This window comes from Anolis sagrei, chromosome 2, assembly GCF_037176765.1.
Source record: "Anolis sagrei isolate rAnoSag1 chromosome 2, rAnoSag1.mat, whole genome shotgun sequence".
In the NCBI taxonomy this organism is placed as follows: Eukaryota; Metazoa; Chordata; class Lepidosauria; order Squamata; family Dactyloidae; genus Anolis; species Anolis sagrei.
Window position 1 is genome coordinate 98,079,759 of NC_090022.1, and position 27,160 is coordinate 98,106,918.

Here is a 27,160-nt window from a genome sequence, read left to right on the forward strand (position 1 = left end):
AAGTCTTCTTAAAATTGTTGTGATCTGTCACAGACCTCTGTGTGAGTACATGACTGAGATCTTATGAGTTGATGCAGAAACACCAGCTCAAGCAGCATCAGTAGAAGTAAAAAGAAAGAGGGGAGCCAAGGAGAGCTGTCTCAAAGTGCATCTTCACTGCAGCATTAATGTAGTTTAACACCACTAATTATATGGTGTAGAGCCAGACTTAGTCTCCATTCAGAGAAGAAGCTGTCCATTTCCATTCAGCCTATTTCCATAGTGCCTAGTTTACCTGTAGATTGTTGAACCTAAAAGCACGGTGGCAAAGCAGCATTGGCAAATGCTGGCTTCCCAAAGTATAATTTCAAGGACCCACTCAGAAACCAGGCACCATGGAGTCAGGCTGCTTGGGAGCCAAGTCCTTCCTGTCTGGATGGAGGTGATTTCCCCTGCTTTCACCTCCATATGAAACTTTAATGGATCCCTGGAAAAAGTGCACCTGAGCCAGTGTAATGGTGCACCATCAGGATTGCAGGCTGAATCAGGTAGGCTTCTTTGGACTGACAATAAACATACAGTTATTAGTGTTGGGAAATCAACACATGTGGTCTTGCTATCCCCTTCTTCCATTTAGTACTCATGAGTCCCAAATGCCCAAGTAAGGCTTTCACTAATCCAGTTGTGTGAGAGGCTTCAAGGGGCACAACCCAACTTAAAAATCCAAGTCTGAACTCCCTGCTTGCCTTGTTTAACATTAAAATCATGGGAGAGGTATATCAGCCAACATACTGACAAATTCTCTAGTGCTACACTAGATCAAGAGGGGCGAAAAAACAGGGGCACATTTAGCACATGGGCCACACACCTCTGTGGCAGAGAGGGCTGTATATAGACACAGTACATGACGACTTGAAAGCTGGGAGGATGTTTCAAGCACAAGGGTATTTCTGTAGCAAAAGCATGTATTTCCCAGCAAACATGGGATGATGTCAAAGCTGCTTGAAGCACTCAAGTGCCACAGAGGACAGAATTATACACAATACAAGGTTTCTGTAGAAAGTATCCCCTCATCCTTGTTTTCTATGCCACAAAGAGATTGAAAAACATTACTATTACAACTCCCAAAGTTCGGTTGCCACAGTAATTCATGATGACTGGAGGCTTCTGGGAGCTGGGGAACAAACAAGAAAAGTATTGTCGAAGGCTTTCATGGCCAGAATCGCTGGGTTGTTGTAGGTTTTTCCGGGCTATATGGCCATGTTCTGAAGGCAATTTTTTTTCTGATGTTTCGCCTGCATCTATGGCAAGCATCCTCAGAGGTAGTGACCTCACTACCTCTGAGGATGCTTGCCATAGATGCAGGCGAAACGTCAGGAGAAAAATTGCCTCCAGAACATGGCCATATAGCCCAGAAAAACCTACAACAACCCAAACAAGAAAAGGCTATTTTCCAAGTCCTGGCCTGGTATCATCAGGTTGGGCTTTTCTTCCCTACACAAAAGTGGCCAGGCATATGGAGAAAAAAAAGGGAGGGGGATGAAACATAGAGTGAGATACGTGACAAACATTTAGGTTAGATTGCAAAAGGAAGCATGTAAAGGAACACAGGATAGTTCATTTACACAAAGTATTGTTAATGTCTATCATTATAAAAAAAATTCAGCCACTTCTATGATTTTTCTTTTTCTCACAACACCTGTGTGCCTTTGCTGCTCCATCTGTGTGGAAGATAAGAGATAGGCCTACCTTTCCTTCGCAGAGATTACAAATACGATTATTACAAGCCAGCAAAGCACTGCAGGATCTTTGTCTAGCAACCAAACAATTACCTCTTATTATCCCAACATACCATTGGTGGAGAGAAGAAAGTAGGCTGCGTTCTGCTGGGGGAGCCATCGTATTTTATTGATCTTCTCCTCTATCTCTAAGCTCTTCAGGTAATCGAACTCAGGTTCATGGCTCTGGAATGTGCTGTAAACATTATATTCTCCCCTGCGATGGGGCTGATTTTTGCTCTGCGGGGAGTGGGAAAGAAACAATAATAGGATTCTTAAAAGAGCCAGAGCTAGCAAATTTTCAATTGATTCTTTTGTTCTCCGAGGATTGTTAAAAGACAAGGAAATGCCTGATTATGGTGACACATTACAGTTTAGATATCAAAGCAGACACAAGAGATGTTTCTGACACAATGCATTCTCCTTGTGTGTCAGCTTCTGTGCTCACTGGTGATAGGAAGCTGGAGGAGCACATTTGTTTTATTTAGGAGTGAATGAGGCTTCTTAATCAAATCAGCAAGACAAAAAAGTGGCTCAGATCAAGAGACGGATACCACTACGTGGCTTACACACAGAATTAGAGCCACACCGGGCAAGAAAGCAGGCCCAGGTGGCTTCCCCAAGTCCAGGGAAACACATACCTTTTATCAGGCCATCTGCATCCCAAACCATTTCTATAGCATTAACCTCTATAGCCCAAGTTTCACCAAGTTTCCCTCATTTTCAAGATTACAGCCCAGGATCAGACTTTTTTTTCCAAAACAGGATATTACAAGAAACCAATTGTGGTTATGAAAAATGCTCTTAGACCTAAAACAATGTGTGTAGGTGTGTGTATGTGACAAAATCCTTCCTCCTGGGCCATAAAGAACATGAAATGCTATTGCAGTTTAAAAATATTAATGAGGGAAACTGCCTGGAGGGCAGATTTTTCCTATAGACCTTCAAGGATTTGAAGTGAATAACAAGAAATAAACTAAGTATACATCCACACAACCCTTAAACCTGTGCCAAAGTGGGTTAAATTAATGCTGGCATAACTGAGAGCTCACGCTTATTTGGTGCAGGGGAGGGGCTTTGGATTCAGCAGTACAGCACATGCTCTGCATATAGAAAGTTTCAGGTTCAGTCTCCAGCATCTTCTGTAAGGCTATCATTATATATATATATATATATATATATATATATATATATATATATATATATATATATATATATAAAATCAAATTGTTGTTATTTAAATACACTGATGATTAGGATTATTAGCTATTATCACCGCATATATAGTAAGAGTATTTACAATGGGAGCTGTCATAGCTATCAGAGCTTTGAAGTAGCCTATTGGTGAATTTGTCCTCTTTACTGCTTTTGTAGGATAGACCATTACATGAAAACCAGAGTCTGTGCATGGAGATAGCTATCCCTGAGTAATTCTGCTCAGATAATCTATCTGTGCCTTATTTGCAAGTAATAGATTGTTGGTGGGTCTGCATCCAGACACTTTAGTTCATATTAGAAGTTTATATATGGTGGGCAAGAAGACACAAATATACCACCCCAGAGGTGTATGAGACTTAAATGCTTTGAAAGCAAATAGGATTCATTTTTTTAAAAAAAATACATACAAATATATTCTACTAGCTTGCTTGCAAGAATAAAAATTAAGGCACATACATTCACTGAACAATTGCATTAACAAAAAGAAATAGCAATTGACAGTATTGTGCTCTCACTATAATATTTGGTTATATTTACATTTTTAGCATCTTATAAGGAAAAATCTTTTTCACCGGCTTGCATAAATCAAGACCATCTCCACTACTGCTGTGCATCAATATACCCCATAATGAAGCCTGTGCAAAGCCTAAGCAATTTAAAGTAAAGAAGTTCTGCTAAAGATTAAACTAAGCAGACTTGAAAAATATCATTTGGTTGGGCAAATATAAAGCATTTGGCTTTCTCTGAATTTATGATGCTTCAGCATTATTCCATTTACATTAGAGTCTCAGCCTGCAATGACTGTTAAGGGAAGCAAAAAGATGTGGAAAAACGACATTTGCGGGGTGCTTTTGGAGACAGAAACTGGCCTATTGATGTTAATGGCCTTTTTTGCAATTTTTAGTTTGCAAGAAAAGAAGCAAGGTGAAGAGTGACACACAAAGATTAGGAAGCAGCAGGAAGCATCTTTTAAAAGGATAAAAATGGGCATTTTTGCATTCACCAGCACTTACCTCCTGCTCACGTTGAAATATTACAACGCGACCCCCCTTGTCCCCTGTCGCTAGTAATTCTCCTGTGTGGTTGAATTCTACTGTAGAGATAATGTCAGCTGAAAAGAAAAAGACAAAGGCAATTTAAGTTAACTGCAGAGTGGCTTTGCGCTAGCATCTAAAGGCCTCATTGCTTATATGGTTACAGGAACAACTACTGTCAGAGCTTTGCCTCCCCGGTGGAATTTCTACAGAGCACTTAGATTTTCTATTGTACTTGAATATCATTAAGGGAATTCATAGGCATCGTTAGCAAAAAAAAAAAAAAGTCAAGATTTAAAACTCTATACAAGCACTTTTTTGAATAGTTGAACATGGTGATCTTTTTTTGCCACTAGCATAAGCATTTGCAGTATTAACATCGGCTGGGAGGCAGGACTTGTGCGAGGAGAGCACTTTCCATGACACCAGGCAGCACTTAACAGCTAGCACTTTAATGCTAGTCAATAAGATTCACTTTTCATATCCTCATGGAATTTATAGGAAGAGTAGCTTTGCTACAGGGGATGGAGAATTCCTTGGCTGAAATAGTCTATTTTTCTTTAAAAAATAAATCGATTGAATACTAGAAAGCATGAGGGAGCAGCTGCAAAATACCATTCTTTTTATAGATAGATAGATAGATAGATAGATAGATAGATAGATATGAAATAAAAGACCACCAAACAGCAGTGTACCACAGACAATGAAGGAGCAACCCTGCTGATGTTCTGCACTTTTCTGCTTGCTCCTGTAACCACAAGTAGTATTTGGAAAAGCCCAGGGAAGCCTCATATGCACTATCCAGCACAGTGCCAGTGACATGTATAACTATGTTCTATGCTGCACACACAGTCATAGTCAACATATGAGCTGGAGGACAAGCTCATGTTTCAAGCAGTTTTAGATCACTGACAGGATACAACATCGCTGCAGCAAATATATGATCTAAAAGAAAGATATCCACATCTAAACAAACCCTGAAAAATACTGTGCTAGTTTAGGAAGACATGATTCCTCCTCCAGCAATCATCAGTTCCACTTCAAAGTTCTGAAGCATGAAGCAAGATGGAATACTGTGCTGATTTAACTGTGGATCCTATTTGGGTTCTCAGGATGCAGCAACAGGTAAATGCAGCCGTAGAGATCAATTAATATCCTCTACTGCTTTGCACTTCACCACCATGCTACTGGAATGTATCCTAAAATTCATGCTATAAAATCAACATATGCAAAACCACAAAAGGTGGACATAATCATGTAATCTTTTAATACAAAGGAACGTTAACAAAAACAGCATAGAGATTACTATATTATTTTTCCTCATTTCAACAGTAAACAAATAATATTTTTAGTCATTCTGCAAGAGATCTATTTTGGTCTCTTACTTCCTGATGAAGAGGGCATAAGGTATCAGCAAAGGGAATAGAAGACTGGCTGAGAGACATAAGGACTGTTGTTGTAGAGATATTAGATTGATTGTCTGTTTGGCTTTACAGTCATGGAATCATGCTTCAGAGAAAGTAACTATTAGATAATAAAAAGAGAGTTACACACATAATGTTCTTCCTTCCCTCCACGACCACTACTCCTATGCCTTCAACTCCAATCCAGAAGAAGTCTGGAGTGATTACGGTGTTTTGGAAGTGTGGACTGCTGGATTGAGTTGAATTCTGGTTGAGACAGTGTCCACAAGTGTGTCACTGGTCTTGGAGAGGCTTCTGGGTGATGTTGCTTCTGGTGCAACCATGTGTGGTGCCCAGCTATGAGATCAGCACAAGCAACATTGCCAGCAAATCTCTGCGAAGAAGCTGATTGTGGCCACACCAAAGCACCCTTGGCCCAGCCATTGCCTGGCTACCAAAATGGCTCCAGAGCTGTTTACCATCCAGGTTGTGGATATGTGTAAATCCAGTCTAAGAGCAGATTTATTATTCCACTAACAAGGGATCCACCTGATGACAATGGGTGGGAATTAAAAGATGGCAGTGAATAGAGGTACTTAGGACCCAGTGTCAATTCCAGGAAAGGGGCCTGAATTGAAAAAACACTGTGGGAAAAGAGAAGGCTGGAGAGATAAGAAAAAAAAGGTGAAATCGAAAAGAAGCATGTATGTGATTCCAGCAGGAAAAGGAGGGAGATCTGAAGTCAGTCCTGACACAGCAAATTTCTACCACACTTCTGAAAGAGATGCTGAGAAATTCAAACAGGTTTACTCAGAAACAGAATCCAATTGAGTTCAATAGATTTGCTTCTAAGAGTGACACCCAAAATGCCCACAAGGCCCCAGTCTTGTAGTCCGTATAAATATGCTTTAAAAGCATTTTAACCGTGACAGTTCCAAGACTGCTATTCTGTTTTGATCATTCATTCCTCAATCTACTTTTGTAGTGCAACTGATTATTAGTCTATATTATTAATAATAATTCATCAGTCAAAAAGAAACTGTATTTATTGGCATAAAACTATATTTGAGAAGGAAATAGTTAACTTCCAAAAGCTTGGCTTTCAATAAGTGAGGTAAAGAGGTATTTATACTGCATCCAGGTAAGTAGACAGCCTGCTGAGGAGTGAATTTTTCAAAACTATTCTTGGAAAAAATGTCAGAGGTTAATTCCTTTGCAATTATTCCCTCCTTGTCTTCAGCAATTGCATCTCAGTGCAGTTTTCAGTGAAGGCAAAGTAGGAACAGGAAAGAAAATGGCTTCCAGAACAGCAATACCACTAGCAAAGGGCTTCTTATTGTTTAGAAAATGGAAGTGTTTACATATTTTAGCTTTTTGGCATCCATAGCCATTATCTAAGATAATAGGTTTTATGGTGTTATAATTTGCTTTCAGTCTATGACTGCTCGAGTTTTCTGTCTATTCATAAGATTTTGGTATTGTCATTAAAAAGAATGAAGGAATGTAAGGAATGATTTTGTCCATTTTTGCTGAAAACTGGGGCAAATGCTGAATGACTGGACACAACTGAAGAGAAGAGCCATTTAGGAAGGTAGAACAGAAACCAAAACCAGACACACTCAATAGTTTTTTGCTCTGAAAAAAAATAATCTCATGCCACATAAGCCATGCAACATAATTACAAATGTTCATTGTTTTTCTGCAGTTTAAGCCCAATACATTTTCATGCAAAAAGAGATTGAAAGAGAACAGAACTGCTTGCTGTAACCAATATGGCAGTCTCAGCCATCAGCATTTTGTTGCAGAGTACAAGTAGATGTTACAAGATACACAAAACCATTACCACTCCATGTCACTTTCCTTCCCACTCCCCCTCAAGATATTTTCAGATGGATGGCTCCTCATGCTAGCAGTTGAAAGACATAGTGCAGCTATTCCTTTCCTTCTAAACTGATATTTCACAGTAAGAAAAGGAAAGATGGAAGCATGTGTAGAAAAGCTGGGGAAAGTTATAAGCAGAGGAGGATAACATCTGAAAACCCCATAAAAGACAATACACAAGGCAGGACAACATTGAGATAACCGCTGGTAAGACTTTTTATAGCACAGTACGAAACTACTCTCAATAACGACTAGCAGTATAACACAATGTGACACATAACCATCATTGCCTTATAACCACCACTGCCTCATAATTTGGGAATTCAATTTTGGGTAAAGCCCATTTATGCAAGCCTAGCAAAGATGCTTCCTGTATTAAAAAGAAAATATATGGAGCAAAGGGAGATCTCCATGTGCTTCAGAATGACTTCTGAGTTGACATTTGGAAGCAAAAACATGGGAGACAGTATTGAGCCCCGAGGAACCCCACAAACCAAAGGTTGTGGAGTTGAACAGGTGTCCTCCAGTAACACCTTTTGAGACCGGCCCTCTAGGAATGACCGGAGCCACTGTAAAACCTCCAAGACCCATCCCTGCGCGGCATCCCAGAAGGATACCGTGGTCGACGGTATCGAAGGCCGCTGAGAGGTCCAGCAGCACCAACAGGGACACACTCCCCCTGTCGAGCTCCCGGCACAGATCATCCACTAAGGCGACCAAGGCTGTCTCGGTACCATGTCCCGGCCTAAAGCCAGACTGTGCCGGATCCAGATAATCCGTGTCTACCAAGAATACCTGGAGTTGTGAGGCCACCACACGTTCCAGGACTTTGCCCAAAAAGGGGAGATTGGAAACAGGCCGATAGTTGACGAATTGAGTGGGGTCCAGTGATGGTTTTTTCAACAGCGGTTTTATTACAGCTTGTTTTAAGCTGGCTGGAATTTTGCCTTCCCGAAGGGAGGCATTAACCACCACCTTCACCCACTCGGCCAATCCCCCTCTGGCCTCCTTTAGAAGCCAGGATGGGCAGGGGTCTAGGATGCATGTGGTTGCCCTCATTCCTCCAAGTATCTTGTCCACATCCTCGGGTTTCACCAATTGAAATGAATCCATCAAAACTGGACAAGCAGGTGCTCGTGTTACATCCTCAGAGACTGCCGTTAATATGGTATCCAGGCCAGAGCGGATCAAAGTGACTTTGTCTGCAAAGAACTGAGCAAAGGCTTCACAGTGAGCTGCCGAGTCACCAGGGCTCCCATCCTGAATGGTGGGTTTTAAAAGGCCTCTGACAACTCGGAACAGTTCAGCCGGATGGTTCTTTGCAGACGCAATAGTGGCCGCAAAGAAAGTCTTCTTTGCGGCTTTTATTGCCGCAGCATATGCCCTTAAAAAGGACACAAACCGTGTTCGATTTGGCTCGCTCGGATCTGAACGCCACATGCTTTCTAGTTCCCTCTTCCTTCGCTTCATCCCTGCCAGCTCCTCAGTGAACCAAGGGGCTGGTTTAGCTCGGCTACTTGAGAGGGGAGGTTCTGGAGCAATCGTGTCTATTGCCCTAGTCATCTCCCCATTCTAGAGAGCGACCAAGGCATCGACAGAATCACCTACCACGGTGGCGGGAAACTCCCCAAGAGCCATCAGGAATCCATCAGGATCCATAAGCCTCCTGGGGCGGACCAGCTTAATGGGTCATCCACCTCTGCAGAGGTTGGGAGGTGCAGTAAGTCTAAGTCTGACCAGGTGGTGGTCGGTCCATGGCAATGGAGAGATGGATAACTCCTCAACACCACCACCTTCCTCCCATCCCTGGCAGAAAATCAAATCCAATGTGTGTCCTGTGCTGTGAGTGGGGCCCGATACCCATTGGGACAGCCCCATGGTTGCCATGGCAGACATGAAGTCATGAGCCGCTCCCGATAGGGCGGCCTCGGCATGGACATTGAAGTCCCCCAGCACAAGCAGCCGTTGGGACTCTAATGCCAGGTCCGAGACCACCCCCGCTAGCTCAGGCAGGGAGACTGTAGTGCAGCGAGGTGGACGGTACACTAGCAGAATCCCTATTCTGTCCCGGTCACCCACCCTCAGATGGACACATTCAAAATTTGTTGACTGCGGGATGGGGCCCCTGGTCAGAGAGATGGAATCTCTATAGACCACTGCAACTCCGCCTCCCCGCCCTCCAGATCTCGGCTGGTGCTGCACGGAAAAACCTGGCGGGCAAAGCTGGGTCAAATTCACACCTCCAGCTTCGTCCAGCCAGGTCTCCGTAATGCACGCCAGATCTGCCCGTTCATCCAGGATTAGGTCCTGGATGAAAGTTGTTTTACCATTGACAGATCTGGCATTCAGCAGCACCACCTTCAATCCGGAGGGACCGCCATCCTGGTTACACCAATTTACCATATCAGGAGACCGATTTGGAATTACTAATGTCGTTCCCCGATCCCTAGGCCGAATTAGAGGTCTCCCTTTCCCGTATCTCCCCTTCCCCACCACAACTTCTATGGGGGCCCCGGCCGACAGAACACCCCCACTCCTCCATGACGCATTCAACATCCATAACTTCAACCCATGGTTCAGTATTGGTTATTTGTTTTGTTGCAGATTCAATTCGCCATAGTTTTCCCTTCCATTCATTTCCCACCCCAGCTTTGCTGTTTCTGGAACTCTCTGGTCCACTCCACTCCCTGTTTTTACCACAGTCAATTAACAGAAGGGTTAACAAGTACCAGGGAATGGGTAGCAGCATGGATGGTAGATGTTAAAACACAATCAATAGAATTTACCCAAGAATTCTTAAGGTGCAGGCAGATAATTGTATCAGCATACGAGATGGTATAGATGTTATTAAAGTGCTGAAAGAATCTAGCTGAAAGATCTAGCTGAAAGAATAAAATGGAAGAAAATGTGGAAATGGAAACCACTATTACAGGTATCCACACTGTTCTGAAAGAAAAGAAACATCAGAAGAGGTTCTAATGCCGCAGAATGGGGAGGGTCAAGGCCAGCAACAACTGGTTGCCCCAGAGGCTAGGGCATAAAAAGAACCATGCCTGCAGGGCCTCAGGCCTAAGCAAGAAGTGAAGGTACCATCACCAGGGGCTTTGAGGGAAGGGGAAGTGTTTATTTCCCTTGCTGCCTCTGGCTCAGCTCCTGTGGACTCACTCAGCTTCTGGGGTGCTGCTGGACTCTATCTTGACTGGCCTCCATTTCAGCATCCTTGGGTCAACACAGAGATACCAACATTTGTTTCTTCCAGCCATGGCCCTTGATTCACCTGAGCCCTCTCTTGAGTGAACACTGCCACCCCAGTTTGGCATCTCATTCTTCCCCTGATAGAACATCTGCTCTGTTAAAACTATTTTTAATATGTTTTATTGCATTTATATGTTTTAATTGTTTTATAATTTGCTATGTTATATTTATTATTTGTTGTTGTACTTATTGCATTTATATGTTTTAATTGTTTTATAATTTGATAAGTTATATTTATTATTTGTTGTATGATGAGGCATTGAATGTTGCCGTAATCTGTTAGCCGCTCTGAGTCCCCTTTGGGGCTGAGAAGAGTGGGGTATAATTACAGTAAACAAATATATAAATAAATAATAAATACTTGACCCTCGAATCCAGTAATACCAACGTTGATCAGCAGTGGCTTTCCAGGCGCATTTCCACCCTCCAGCTCCATCTAAGACAGTGTGGGTCCCCAGATGTTTAGGCCTTCAACTCCCAGAAATCCTAACAGCTGATAAACTGACTGGGATTTCTGGGAGTTGTAGGCCTAAACACCTGGAGACCCACAGGTTGAGAACCATTGATCTAAGAGATGCCAAGAGATGCTCCAATTTCTTATTTTGGTTAGTTTAAGAAACATCCTCTCTTTCTCTAACTGATACCTGTAAATGATAATATATATATATATATACACACCACTGCAGAAGCTAACCTGTCTTTCAGGTTAACTTGTGACACTCTTAAATATTATAGCCTGATCCTGTTGCCTGCTAATACAAACCCTCCTTCATTTAAAAGCCAAGGCAGTCTAATATTAATTTGAATTCCAAACAGATTTATATTTGCATGATCTATAATTCATGACTCTTCTTCATAAGATTCCACAGCAGTTTTGTGGCAACAGAGGGGAAAGAATAAGAAATGCCCTTTTCCCCCCCTAGCCCTCCCCTTTTGCTTGCTTTCCTACACACTCAATGCCTGGAGTGCACAGAATTCAACGAAAACAGTTTCCATGGTGATCCTTCCTTCTCCAAATGGAAGGAGATACCAGCTCTGTTGTTCTCTCCTTTCAGAAGTGTGTTAATGTTCTTTATTGCGCTTACACTAACTATACTGTAGACTGGATTTCATTTAGTTACAAACAATATATTTTTGTCAGAAAAAATTGAAAGTAAAAAGTTATCTTAGAAATCAACATGAACAAAAATATATTTTTAGTTTAGACAGAGAGTAGACCAAAGTTGTCCAACATTAAAAAAAAAACACACACACACACACACAGGTGGGATAATATTGGCAGGGCTACATTTGAATTTTTGTGGAGGTGTTTTGGGTTAATGAAAACATTCTGCTTCTTTTATTTTACTTGCAAATAGGGCTGAAATGAAATGAGGAGTATATTTTCCCTCCGTATTCATGAAAACCTTTCACCATTTTTCTGTACCACTGGAAAAAAAGAAGGGCCATATGTACGTTTCATACAGGGTTGCCATATCTAAGTTCCCTAAATCTGTTTGGCCCCATTTGCATATTATACACATTCTTTAGTAAGTATGCAAAAAGGGGCTGAGGAAAGGTGAAGCATATCCCTGGCTGACTTCCTGTCTCTTTAAAAGTTTTTTTATAGGAGGGAAATTCATGGTTATTTTTTTCCAGATACTTTTTCATATAATGGGTACTGTGACCTTCAAAAAGAGAAATCAAAGTTAACATTATAAGAAATCTGCTGCCATTCTACAGATGCTCTCTTGAAGGTAAGGTTTACTGAACACAATGGATGTTCAGTGGATGTGGCTCTTAATGAGACATGCCACATTATCACAGGGTGTCTGCGCCCTACACCACTGGAGAAATTACACTGTTTAGCCGGTATTGCACCACCTGACATCCGCCGGGAAGTAGCAGCCAATAGTGAAAGGACCAAGGCAGAGACATCTCCAGCCCATCCCTTGTTTGGGCATCAGCCAGCACGCCAACGACTTAAATCAAGAAATAGTTTTCTTAGGTCTACAGAGACACTCGCTGGAACACCTCAGCAAGCGAGAGTTCAAAAGTGGCAGGCTCAAACCCCGCACATCAATCCGTGGGTGATACCAGATGAGAGACTCCCCCCTGGGCACACAGAAGACTGGGCGACTTGGAAGGCACTGAACAGACTGCGCTCTGGCACCACGAGATGCAGAGCCAATCTTAAGAAATGGGGCTACAGGGTGGAATCTTTGGCATGCGAGTGCGGAGAAGAGCAAACCACTGACCACCTGCTGCAATGCAACCTGAGCCCTGCCACATGCACGATGGAGGACCTTCTTGCGGCAACACCAGAGGCACTCCAAGTGGCCAGATACTGGTCAAAGGACATTTAATCAGCTACCAAGTTTGCAAAATGTGTGTGTGTGTTTTTTATCTGTTTGTTTGCTTTGTTCTGTTAGAAATGTGGTACAGTGGTCTGGTTGCGGATGACACGATAAATAAAAAAAATAAATACTGAACACAATTCTGAGTTAACATGTAATTGTTTCACTGTTATTCTAGCAAAGGGCACTTCTATACTGACACTATAATTCAGCTTGGAACTGGTTATTCTTTCCATCTTAGTGGCCACCCTCTTTAACATGCAAAGGGGGAGGTGTTAAACCAGTTTGTGTGGTTTCCTTTCTTTTTTTCTCTGTTTTGATGTTCAAACATGCTTAGTAAAGAATTTTGGAGGGAGCTGCTCTTCACCTTGGCTTTTGCAGGCAAGCTCACAGCTAAAGCAGAAGCTGCTACAGCAGAATCTCATTGTTTCCAAGTTCAAGCTTTTTTGCAATGTTTACTGCAGACGCTATAACCTGAACCAGAAGCCTGTGTTTCTTCACCACCCTCAAATATTGTCACTACCAAACCCCCCCCCCCCCAAAAAAACCTTCCAGTTTGATAGAAGACAACTAGGAAAAGGAGGAACTACATGGGAACAAAAAAGTTTATAAATAAAGGAGCTTCCTATGGTATATCTTTACAATCTACCATCCCGATATTTTTGGAATTTGTTCTTGTATTGAGAACATTACAAAATCAACAATAACAACAGGTATCCTTAAATACACACACACACACAGAGGCCTGTAGTGAGGGGGGGGGGGTTAGGGATTCAACCCCCCCCCCCCCCCAAATTTTCAGGTTAAAAAAACCCCTGGTTTTCTCATGAATTTTAACTGGTTAACCAAATCCCCATGCAAAGTCTATGAGACACAAAAAATTAAGAGTCCCCCCAGAACTGCAAGCACTATCTCAAGCAAATATTGACAGTTTATTCACACTGTCATTACTTGCAGCAATAGCCAATGTAGCGAAGCAACCAAGTTAGGGGGGGGGGGTGTTGAATGCTCTCATTAAGGAGGCCAGACTTGGTGGAGGTGGTTGACAGGGGCGGAGCTGCAGGCTATTGAAGGCTGCTCTGCCCCCTGCTATGCTCTTTGCTTCAGCGTGACCCTAACCCCCCCCCCCAAATTTTCAACCCCCACCCCCCGAAATTTTGAACCCTCCCCGAATTTTTTTTCTGGCTACAGCCCTGCACACACACACACACACACACACACACAGTGCGGTGTGGAGGGCAACACGAAGCCAAGCTCTGAGAAGCTGTACAAAAAGCTTTCATTTCTAATGGCTTGCATATGTGAGAGCTGCGGCCTCATCACTTCATAATCCAACATACAAGTTGAGCATCCCTTTTGTGAAATTGTGAAACTATCCACAGGCATGGTTGAGATAATGTCACTTTGCTTCCTGATACAAGAAAAGGTTCAATGCATACAAACCTTGTTTCATGCACAACATTATTAAAATATTATATATCAATTTACCTTCAGGTTATGTGTGAGAACACGAAGAAGAAATCTCATTATCTTCATATATGCAAATACAGGTATTCCAAAATCTTAAAAAATCCAAAATCAAAAACATTTTGTATTTCTAATGTTTCAGAATATGCACAGACAAATCTACCAAATAAAATAAAATAAAATCTCAAAAGCAGTTCTAGTCCAAAGGCTTTCATATAAGGAATGCTGTATTAATTCATTAAGATAAGATGTTTGAACTAGTTAAGTTATTAAATTGGCAACCTGTCAAAACTGGATCAGAATGTTAGGAAAGAACATAAGAAACAAGGCGGTTGCCTATTAACAAGCCAAATCATATGCATGTATATTTAAAACTAATTTTGGTTTCTTCAGTGGTTTGCACTTTCAAACAGATGTATATAGAATTATGGTCTTAGGCTCAAAAAACTATGTACATATATCTGAAAGTGAGTTCCACTGAACTCATTGTGGCTCACTTCTGAATTGACTCCGCTGTCAAAACTGTGTATTTCACAATCTCTGTCCTTTCAGTTGACAGATGCCTGAACCTTATAGATTTTCAAGGCATAGAATTCTCCACTTATTCTGATGTTAAACCTATCCTGCCAATTTTGATTATATGCTATCCCACACTGATAAAAATCAAGGCTGAATGTTGGAAATTACTTCTCACGCTACTACACTGACAAAAACATAAAAAATATTTTATTGCAGATGCCTTGTTATTTTGATTTATATTTATATATACATCTATGTGAATAGCATCCCTTAGCATTTTGATATAGCGTTACACTGCTACCCAAGAAGAAACTGAATCAAAGTGATAAAATACTAATAAAATCACAACAATAAAACAATTTAAAAGTCTGATAGTCAACAGATTCTTGAAAACAAAACGTATTTCTATTCCATGTGCGTACACTACTAACAATGTGAAATAACTAGGTTGTTGTAGGTTTTTGGGCTATATGGCAATGTTTTAGAAGCATTCTCTCCTGCCATTTCACCTGCAGATATGGCAAGTATCCTCGGAGGTTCTAGAACATGGCCATATAGCCCGAAAAACCTACAACAACCCAGTGATTCCAGACATGAAAGCCTTCGAGAATACAGATGTGAAATAAATTAATCTCTGTAAAAAATGTTTCAAATTGCTGTAATTCATATTTTGGGAGAAATGTGGCTTTGTGAAACTCATGAAAAAGTATTATTTATAACAGATTGTGGGGTAAATATACAAAGTGATTCTTGATTAGAAAAATGCAAAAACATTTGTTTTGTACCAGGAGGCATTTGAGGCTAGTGAAATTTTAGGAAACATGGTTACTGTAAAGCGTTTTCCATTCAGATTCAATTTATGACCCTATGAATGAAGGAATTACTTCTCACACTACACTGAATTGACAAAACATCTTTAAACCATGCTATTAAGAGCCTTGTACAGATTTTGCAAACTATGCCCACTATGGGCCCTGTTTTGTTTTTTTGTTTTTTTGTTTTTACTGAGCGGTGTGTAATGTGGTCTTCACCTCTTTTTCTACTGCATTCAACTTTTCGAAGAATTATTATCTTTCCAGTGACTTATGTTGTCTCATGATAGGTCCAATAGTCTCAGTTTAATCATTTTTGTTTCTAGTGGGAATTAATGGTTAGAAAACAATACAGACAATCCCCAAGTTATGAACAAAATAGATTCTGCAGGATACTACTTAAGTTGAATTTGTATGTGGCTGGAGTTACACTTAAAAATGTACCTGTTCCAACTTACTTGTTATGGAAACAAGGATTGGTGATAAAGCTTCTGTTGAGACCAGGCATGTAGCTAGGGGGGGAGCTCGGGGGGCTTCAGCCCCCCCCCCCCCAAAATTTTCATGGTGGTTCGCGAAAAGGCCTTATTGGTGCATTATTTAAACTGTTATGTTTATTCATATCATGATCTGATCACCATACTCAATATATCCCATATGCATGGGGGTATTGGGGTAATGATACAAAAGGTTTGCTAGGCTAGACCCTCTTTCACTCAGACTCAGCCCCCCCCCCCGAAACTCAGCCCCCCCCAAACCCCCCCTGAAAAAAATTTCAGCCCCCCCCCCCCCCCGAAACGAAATCCTGGCTACGGGCCTGGTTGAGACACTTTGACTTTAGACAAATGAGCATTACGTTTTTGTGAGCCCTGCATGTTCTGGTTATCCAATATATGAAGTTCTTGCTCGTCAAAATGCTTACTTGTATACAGCTTGCTATTTAATTAAAACTAGCTTGGGGACCCGGCGCTGCCCGGGTTATTTGAGAAAGGAATTGTGTATCAAGGTTGGTCTTTATCAGTTATTTATATGGCTCGCAGTGGTCTCAGGAAGTTAGTGAAGGTACTGCGAGTCCCATCATCTGTGGTTCATCCTCCTCCAAATTGCACCAGAATGGAGAGTGGGTTGTGGGGGCTCTGTGCACCAAGTTTTGTTCTTGATCAATCATTGGATGAGGGTCACAGTGGTCTGAGAAAATGAGTTTAGGAACTGCAAGTCCCATCCTCCATAGTCTGTTCTCCCCCAAACCTCACCAGAATGTTGAGTTGGCCAAGGGGGCTCTCTGTGCCAAGTTTGGTCTTTCTTGGTATTTGGATAAGTGTCACTGTGGTTTCAGGAAGTGAGTGAAGGTACTGGAAGTCCCATCATCCAACGTCTGTCCTCCTCCAAACAGCATCGGGATGTAGAGTGGGTCATGGGGGCTCTGTGTGCCAAGTTTGGTCTTGATCGGACATTAGATGAGGGTTGCAGCAGTCTTGGGAAAGGAGTGGAGGTACTTGAAGTCCCATCATCCATGGTCTGTCCTCCTCGAAAGTGCACCAGGATGTAGAGTGGGTCATGGGGACTCTCTGTGCCAAGTTTGGTCTTGATCAGTCATTGCCGAGGGTCTCAGTGGTCTGAGGAAGTGAGTGAAGTGACTGCAAGTCCCATCATCCATTGTCAAATTCTTCCAAACCGCACCAGGATGTAGAGTGGGTCATGTGGGCTCTCTGTGTGAATTGTGGTCCTGATCCATCATTGTTGGCAGTTGTAATGGTCTTAGGAAGGGAGTGCAGGTATTGCAAGTCCCATCGTCTATGGTGCATCCTCCTCCAAACCGCACCAGGATGTAGAGTGCGTCATGGAGACTCAGTGTGCCAAGTTTGGTCTTTATTGGGAATTGGATGAGGGTTGCAGTGGTCTCAAGAATTGAGCAAAGGTACTGCAAGTCCCATAATCCATGGTCCATCCCCGACCAAACCACACCAGGATGTAAAGTGGGTCATGAGAGGTCTATGTGCCAAGTTTGGTGTTGTTCAGTCATTGTTGAGGGTCGCAGCAGTCTCGGAAAGCGAGTAGAGGTACTTCAAGTCCCATCATCCATGGTCTGCCCTACTCCAAACCACAGTAGGATGTAGAGTGGGTCATGGGGGCTCTGTGTGCCAAGTTGGTCTTTATCGGTGTTTGTTGGGGGCTACAGTGATGCGTGGAACCAAACCATTTGAAAGTACTACAAATCCCATAATCCATGGTCCACCTCCCCCAATCCTCACCAGGATGTAAAGGGGGTCATGGGGATTATGTGTGCCAAGTTTGGTGCGTCACCCGTGTTGGTCACAGTGGCCTGTGAAAGTGGCAGCCAAACTTGGCACACATGTTTTGATGTTTTACCATCCTTGTGGGAGGCTTCTCTCAGGTCCCCACTTGTTTCATTAACCCTCTTCACCACCAGGGGGTCCTGTTGAGACTGGCCAATCAGAGACCATATGCAAATTTCCTTTCCCCTCTCAGCCACTTGAGGATGTTGGAGTTTTCAGGCTGGCCAATCAGAGACCATATGCAAATAGTACCACAGTGGCAGCCAATCAGAAAGCTGGGACTTCCTCCACATACCCACATACAAACACTCTCTTTTATTATATATATAGATTACACTTTAGAGATTTTCCTGGTCAGATCTCACAAACGTTCTGTTAAGTTATTATTAAGAAGAACAAACCTGGAACAGGGAAGAGAAATCCCAAGTGTCAGCTGGTCTCAAAGGGCACAACAGCATGTAGTGAGGAAATCTGTTTACATGCATTTAGCCCATGCTGTTAGGTCACGGTTAGAAGGATTGGCTATTCTTCCCATAAAAGTTAATTTACTGAATTTCATTTTCAGAGTTAATATGCCATAATGGCAAGATCTGAGTCGTGTCCATAATTCCAATTTCCCCAGAAGAGGAATGGCACAATTTCATAATTAGGTTAAAAAGTATTAGAAAAGGAGGTAGGACTTCTAATGTTTCAATGCAAGGGTCATGGCCAGATTATCTGAAGCAATCAATCTTCTTTCATACTGTGTGGTCCACAGTAGGAAAGGGGGCTGCAGAGGTTAAATTGGGATCTAATGGCATGCAAAATCACACATGATTGATCTGTATTGATTTTTTCCTGCAGAGGGGAATGATAGGCTAGCAAACAGAAATCAATTCCACTGCATTAAACTCTGTACTCATCTGGTCTCATCAGCAAAAATGGTTTGCAACATTATTGCCCCATCACAAAGATGAGTATGTATACTCATATCATTCCACTTGCTACTGCCACCAAATCTTATTTGAGCTGGTGAAAATTTGAAGAATGTTCAAATTAGTTCCCACTAATATTAGATTATGGAGAGTTTGAAACAGTAAATGCCTAAAAGCTGTGATGGAGATAGTTCTCTAGAACTGAATTTTTTAAGGTACCACCCCCTCAGCTGTACCAATTTGGTAGAGACTTTGTCTTAACCTGGACTGAATGGCCAGATTTTCAGAGTTCAGTTTTGATTTAGGTCACATGATGAACACTTTAAAAAATATCTGGGATACCCAGCTGAGTCTCTTACACAAGCCTGGCTTGGGTTTTCATTTCTCTTCCTTTCTAGCTTTCTCTGTGCTGCAGTCAGATGAGCTCTTGCTCCCACTAGCCTGACTCAGAATGTAAAACATGTATCTCCAGGCCATACATATGTCCCTTCTAAAAAGAGATCAAAAGGTCAACAGGCCAAGAGTTGAAACCACAGCATTCATTTTATTATGCCTCCTGTCCTCCTAGAATTCTTTATTTCCCTTTGTCAGAAAATGATGACGACCTAGCACTGCCATCTCGCAATTTGATGGACAAATTGTAGGATATACTGAACTGCCATAGTCCCACACTGCAGTAGGCTTCAGCATATAAGATGTTCTCTTTTGAACAAGAAATCATTCTAATTGGTTAGGTCATAATAATGTTGTTATCCATCATACCTATGATATCTGGATTCAATGCTGAACCAAAAGAAATTGAATATGAATCTGATGAATATTCCTGACTCTGTGAAAAATCCAGCATGGGAGTGGAGATTAATGGGTGTCTCAAATCTGTATTTATAATACGTAATAATAAAACTTTATTTATATACCACTCTATCTCCCTGAAGGGACTCAGGGCAGTTTCCAAGTATATTTGAATGAAATCTGGTAGTCTACCATACAAGGAAATGCACGATTCTCTATTAAAGGTAAATACTGTAAAACAGCTAGTAATGAGCAGATATTGGTAATTTTGTTTTTAATTTGAGTCTGTCTGCAGAGTGTAGTACTAATTTGGTACAATAGCTGCCTCATGTGAAGGAGTAAAAAATTGAAGTATTCATACCTCTGCAACGAAATTTCTAAAAGAAAGATGGCCCAATTCAATCTTGGAAGGGTTTTATGTTATCCACAGTACTATGTTTAGCAACCAGAGGTTTTAAACTCATCCACAAATGCTTTTAATGACTCTGCTGACAGCTCAGTTTAATGTACCAATTTTTCTAGCTAGTCATTGTAGCATAAATGTATTAATATTCCCTGTGCAAGACTAAAATGCACTCGGTATTGGCCTTAGAAGGCAATTTTCAGATTTTTTAGCACCATTAAAGGATTGGTTTTTTTTAGTTCTTTTCATTACCTTTTTAAGTAGTAGTCAATTTGTTAACATTATGGTCTAGGCAAGAACTACTTAAACATTCCTACTCAAGAAGCACTTTTATTTGGGATACTTTTGGTTCAAAGAAGCTTCAGTTTAATGTAGGATTGGAAATAATAATCAAAGATATTGTAACAAAATCATTAAAACCCATTTTTCTATTGTCTAAAAATCCTGAAAAGAAAAATCCTGCATAGATAAGAAGCTTTGCAGTTCAAGATTTATTCTGCACAAATTTTGCACGTTTTGCACAGTAAAAAGCTCTTTCTGTTCAGACAACAGCATTTTCTGCATGAAAAATAAAATTCCAATTTAGACACATTAATTGCTGTGCAAAAAATACATCCTTAATATGATGAGCCCATCTACTCCACTGCTGATGGCACTGACGAACAAAGGATTTCGGACAAGGTTCTTTTCAGATATAGCCAGAAATGCCCCCCACAATTGTTAGTACCAACCGAACTCTCCTTTCCCTAACTAGAGGGGTAGAAGAAGCAGGAAGGGAACATCTAATAATAATAATAATAATAATAATAATAATAATAATAATAATCTGGAAGGAAGCAGATGAAACAATAGATCACATCCTCCGCTGCTACAAGAAGATAGCGCAGACAAACTACAAACAGAGGCCCAACACCATTGCTCAGGTGATTCATTGGAACTTGTGCCACAAATACCATCTGCCTGCGACAAAGAACTGCTGGGGTCACAAGCTGGAAAAAGTTACAGAAAATGAACACACCAAGCTACTCTGGGACTTCCGAATTCAGACAGACAGAGATTTGGAGCACAATACTCCTGACCTCACAATCATGTTAAAAAACAAAGTATGGATTGTTGATGTTGCAATCCCAAGCTACAGCAGGATTGAAGAGAAACAACCAGAAAAGCTGACATGATAAGAGGATTTAAAGATCGAACTGCAAAGACTCCGGCACAAGCCAGTCAAGGTGGTCCCAGTGGTGATCGGCACACTGGGTGCAGTGCCTAAAGACCTTGGCATGCACTTAAACACAATCGGCGCTGACAAAATTACCAGCTGCCAGCTGCAGAAGGCCACCTTACTGGGATCTGCATGCATTATTCGCCGATACATCACACAGTCCAAGACACTTAGGAAGTTTCTGACGTGTGATCCAATACAATAGCCAGCAGAGTGATCTTGTCTGCTGTGGAATCACCTTGTTGTGTTAATAATAATAATAATAATAATAATAATAATACCAGCAATAACAATTTTATTTATATCCCATTCTATCTCCCCATGAGGATACTATGTATACTGTATTTATATCCACAAAAGTGTGCTCTTTATCTTCCTCACCTCTGATTTAGTTCTTGATTTAATAAGGGTCTTTCCTGTTTCGACAACAGCCCTGGAAACGAACATAACAAAATTGCTCCAATGTTTCCTAAGTCTTATGAAAAATAATTCTAGCAATGAATAAATAAATAACCAAATATGATGCCAGTAGGAGGATTAGAGGACATCACAGAGAGGTGAGGCCCCAACCACTAGTACCTGCCAACCCCCTATGGTGCAATCATTCATTCTGCTGTACATACATAGGTGTTACAGTTTAGACTATTTGTCCTGTGAACCAGGAGCAGACAGAATATCCAAAAGGCTGAACACAGAATGTTATAGAACATGCCCGCTTGATAAAATGTATCCAGGGACTTTCCTATTGTATGTATACTGAGCATAATTAGGAAATATGTTCTCTGTAATGCAATAAATTTGAAACAAATGATTAATCGCACAATTATGAAAATCCATTTTATATCACTTTCAGTTTGTAATTTCCACTGTTACATTTCTTTCTCTCTCATGCATATCCACACAAATTAGAGGAAATCTGTTTGGCAAGTGATGAAGTATCAAATTAGCTCTTCCGTATTCAACTGGCTCTTATTTATCAGAACATTTGATTTGCTCCACTGTACTGGTATCCTGATCCATTTCATTTCTGCATGGTTTTTAACAATGTATGCACAGCACAAATGCCACAGGGTTTGCTTTTTAAAATATTATTATTTTACAGATTTCAATACTCTGTGAAGGTCATTGACAAGGTAAGCAGAGGGCAGGAAGATGTTTCCAATTATCCAAGTAGGTAACACATGTTTTGGGTATGAATTGAACTTATCCAGGATTTGGCTGCAGTATATGGATGGCTGCGCACAGAGATTCATTTTTATGCAATTATTTCAAAACTGTACATTTAAATCTGCCATCATTTGTCACATTGGAGAACAATATAAAATGATTTAGTCAATATTTTTTTAAGAAACACAATGTTTACTACTGAATTCCAGATGCTATGAGACAGCGCTGGCGCTGGAGAAGCTATGCATTTATCCACAGGTCCCCTCAGTTTCTTGTTGTTGTTTTAGAAATGCCAAATCTTGAAACAGGATGGAGAGCAAACAGAAGTTGAGGAACTTTGATTCCTAAGGGCCATTCTCTGCTATGCCACTGTGATCTTGAGAAAACAGTTCTATTTAGTATTTTCAGGTCCTAGCATCCAGCCGGGCCCCATTATAATAACCGACCTTTACATTGTTATTTGTTGGTTTATTCATTCAGTCCTAGGAGAACTCCTGTGTCTTTAAGAGTTGCATGGCAAGCTAAACATCAACAGTCACAATGTCTCCAGAATGAAAATGTCATCTTAAGAAAGTTGCTTGCATCTTGACAAATGACAGCTTGCTGTGCTATGAAAGCCCAAGTACCTTGTAAAAAAGATGACAAACCTATTGATAAGCGAGTTCAGTTTCAAAACAGATCCTTCCTACTATCTTATGAAGTTTCCCGATGGAGAGAAATAGTTGTTACTATAATGTCTTCTTCTCTTGGGAAATAACATTAGGCAATTAATCTGCAAGTTACAGAAAGGCAGTGAAAGAACACACTTGGGACACTGTGTTTAGTTCCATTGGTGCCATTATCAAAGGCCATTAAAAAAAAACCAAAAACAAGTCCAACAAGCAAAATTCAAATACACTTTATGCATGGTGGAAGATATGTTTAGTTACCTGCATGGAAGACAATAAAGAAAGGATGATACAGAATGAAAATTATCATGGGGCTGCCATTGACCCAAATGACCTGTCTTGTGTACCCATCCACCATATTATTTCTCTGTTGAAGAGGCTGGTATATGTGCGGGGCTTCTGAGGTCAGCTACACATGGCTACAAATTTGAGTGGATATCTGAATGTAGGCCTTGAAACATTCTGCTGCCTGGGCATTAGAGTGTTTTGAATGGGCACGTAACCAGAATTGGGTGCAAATGAAAAACTGAAAGCAAGTGGCAACTTGTGCAAAATACACTGCCCAGGATTTCACACCACAATAATCTAAAGTGTTTATGATTAAAACTTCAGCAGTGGCCCAATCTGCTTTCTGTAGGAAGAGGTGATGACATACTTTTCTTTCTATATTTATCTCATCAAAATCAATGTGAAACATCCATGAATTTTCTGTAAGACCTGGTTATATTTGCACTTCTTTTAATATGCCAGAGCAGCATATTTAGAACTTGGAGACTGACACATCATGACAAAGAAGTTATGCTTATCAAAGCATAGCCTCCTTGATTATGCTTATCAAAGCAACATTTTACTCTCTGTCCTATAAAAGCAATTTTTTAGCATACAGCTCTCCCAGGCTGATAATGTTGTTCATGGGAATGAAAGGTATTGAAGAGGCTGTAGGCTGAAAAAGATATGCCCTCGGATTAGGGATATAACTCTGAAGGTACCAGATTCTTTCTGATCCTGAAAATTAAGCAGGATCATGTCTAGTTAGTACTTGGGAAGAGTATCATCAGGGAATACCAGATGCTGTAGGCTACATTTCAGAGGAAGGCAATGGCAAACCATCACTGAGATTTTTTTGCAAAATAAACCTCTATGTAAATGAATAGGGTAGCTATCACCACATTCATTCATCCATGAAAGATGCTAAAAGTTAAATTTAACAAGTAAGAGCACAAACAATTAGCTACAAATTCCCACTCAGATCTCAATGCTTAATTGACAAACCACTGCTTCAAAACCCCATCTTCCTGAAAGAAAACTGGGATAATACCATTCCACTTTGTGTGGTGATCCTAAGGATTACAGAGACAATGTGTATGAAACACTTTGAGCACCTCAGAAAAGCCGTGTTTAAATAAACTCTAGCTGCCCAAGCCCCCCTTTTCAGTTTAGCCTTGATAACCCTATTAATATGCAGGTGTGAAGTGACATTTTCATGCAACAGAGTATTTAATTATTGAAAGTGCAACCTGAAGGAGACAGAGTCTTACATTTGCTTAGAACAATAAGAAATAACTAGATCTTCAGTTCCTGCTATTTGCACAGCAGCTGCAGTGGAACAGATTCTATAATATATTTGCTCTACAAAATTGCACCTAATATAGATGAAATTGATCTCTAAAGGTCACATCTTATGAGCCTTGGGATTTCTCTGCAGGCCAGCTATAGCTCATGGTTTATATCACTTTGTTTAGCTACCTCATAAAAACTTAAGCACATGTACCACAGCAAGGACAATCTATAGTTGTCAGAGTTTTTATATATTGCTCCAGGGTTTAGTGGTTGCCACAGAGGGTGTTTTTGGCTATCCGACTGAAGCCATCTGGTAGCCTATCAGGAAAACCTATTGATTTTCTAAACATTTTAATGAATTGTACCCAAATGTCAGCTAAGTGAGTGAATGAATTAAAATTTGGAAGCTCGAAGCTTTCTTTCATGTCCAGCAGCTGTTTTTACATTTGAATGCTATCATTTTTACAGTTTTGCCATCTTTTTTCTACATTATCATATTCATTCTATTCAACTTTGATGCACATGCCATGTGCTTCTGAAGACAAATGCCAACATTCACACAATGCATTTTTTTTTCAAACGAAGCAGGGTACAAGTAAAATAGTATCTGTAGTAGTTCCCAGAGAACTACACAGACACTCAGTTCTATATGTGGATTTATATTATGATGTAATTATTGTTATTTTTATTGTTTTGTTCTAGTTAATAAATAGCATGCCTGTAATGAAGGCTTGCATGTAGTACAATTTGATATTACAGTGAGAAAAAGAACAATGATGAGTTACTAAATGAGTGACCAGGTCCAAGGCTGACGTTTCTGGTATCAGTCCCATGAATCGGAAAATTCCTCTGATTAAATTATCAAGATGCAGCAGTTTTGCAAATGGGAAGAATTCTTAGTTGTTATCCATGCTAATTGGTTTCATTTTCCACTTAGATGTTATTTGTTATTTCAGGAGATTTGCTCATCCCATCTTCTTCCACAGTTTTACTCCCAAGATGCTTCAGTGACATTTTTCCACTTCAGAACACCTTTCACGTCATCACCTTTGTCCAAATGTAGTGATAAAATTATCTGAAAACCTATGTCTACACTGTAGAATTAATGCAGTTTGACACCAATTGAACTGCCATGGCTCAGTGCAATGGAATCCTGGGGGTTGTTTTTACAAAAGCTTTAGCCTTCTCTGACGAAGACGGCTGGTGCCTCACCAGAGTACAAATCCTAGGATTCTATATCACTGAATCATGCCAACTAAATGCACCCTTACATAAATTGTTTCTTTAAAAAATGTTAGTTGAACAATCACAAGAATAATCTATGTTTATATAATGCTAATTTATGTATGGATTTGTATAATACCACAAATCTATCTTTAGGAGTAAGTAAGTCTAAAGCTACTAACAGACAGACATCAGATTTTGCTGCTAAGATCTGAATTTAATCAGCTAAAGGCAGCTTAGCCAACTTCTGGAATGACATCAAGCAGAAGAACGTTTTTTAAAAGGATTGTATTTATTTTTGGCTAAAACATCTGCAATTTAGTGCCATCTGGTAGCTTCCTGAAAATAGAAAAGCACTTTTATCTCTTGTATTACTTCCCCCCCCCCCCAAAAAAAACTCTCAACAACAGCTGCATTATCCATAGCCTCTAACAATTCTTCCTCTGTACTTGAGGCAGGACATTGCGGGCAAGCATACAGATGTGGAGTTGTCTGTTCTGCTCCACAGTCGCACAAGGTGGAGGATTCTTTTAGGTAGTGCTATTTTGCTAAGTTGTCTTTTGATCTGCCCACTACATGTCTGAGTCTGTTCAGGGACTTCCAAGTTGCCCATTCTTGGTTGGCCCCAGAGGCAGACCCTCGTGGGGGTCATCGAATTGAGATTTCCTGGTTTAGCTGCCCAGAGGGAGACTCTTGCTGTTGCTGGGGGAACATTAAGGGGAGTGGTGGTTCTCATGAAACTTTTCCTTGATTTGAGTCTACTGGGAAGAGGCTGACAGCCATGCAGTGGATGGCTTTCACAGTGTTCGAACTTATTTCTCTCCCAGTTAGCAGCAACTTCCCATCGCACATCAGGAGGGGCAATGCAGCTAGGTTGTAGAGTTTATCAACAGGTGTAGGTTTAAGACATACTGTGATTATTCTGCATGTTTGTTCAATGCTGTGTTCACCTGCTTCGCATGGGCAGACTTGTGCCAAACAGGGCAGGCATACGCAGCAGTAGAGTAAGACAAGGCCAGGGCTAATGTTCTTATTAATTTTGGTCTGCACTCCATAATTAATAAGAACATCAGCTCTGGCCTTGTCTTCCTCTACTAATGAGTATGCCAGCCCTATTTGGCAGGCATTTACACCCCTAAGAACCACAAATATAGCCAAAAGGGTAAGGAAGAAATTGTGTGACTGGACGTACATAGGCCTCTCCTGGATATCTGAATTAGTTTTTATCAGGGATAGA

General features: G+C 40.8%; 1 protein-coding gene across 5 annotated transcripts in view; it reads right to left on the bottom strand.

The window, feature by feature from the left end:
* The window catches only part of PPP2R2B (protein phosphatase 2 regulatory subunit Bbeta), a 313,461-nt gene that overhangs the window by 100,460 nt on the left and 185,841 nt on the right, over nt 1-27,160 (bottom strand). For all 5 annotated transcript variants that reach the window (XM_060765140.2, XM_060765141.2, XM_060765138.2 and 2 more), the window contains 2 exons: nt 3,989-4,086; nt 1,832-1,997 (listed from right to left, as the gene is read on the bottom strand). In XM_060765140.2, coding sequence (XP_060621123.2) covers nt 1,832-1,997; nt 3,989-4,086 — 264 coding nt within the window. The remainder of the gene's footprint in view (nt 1-1,831; nt 1,998-3,988; nt 4,087-27,160) is intronic.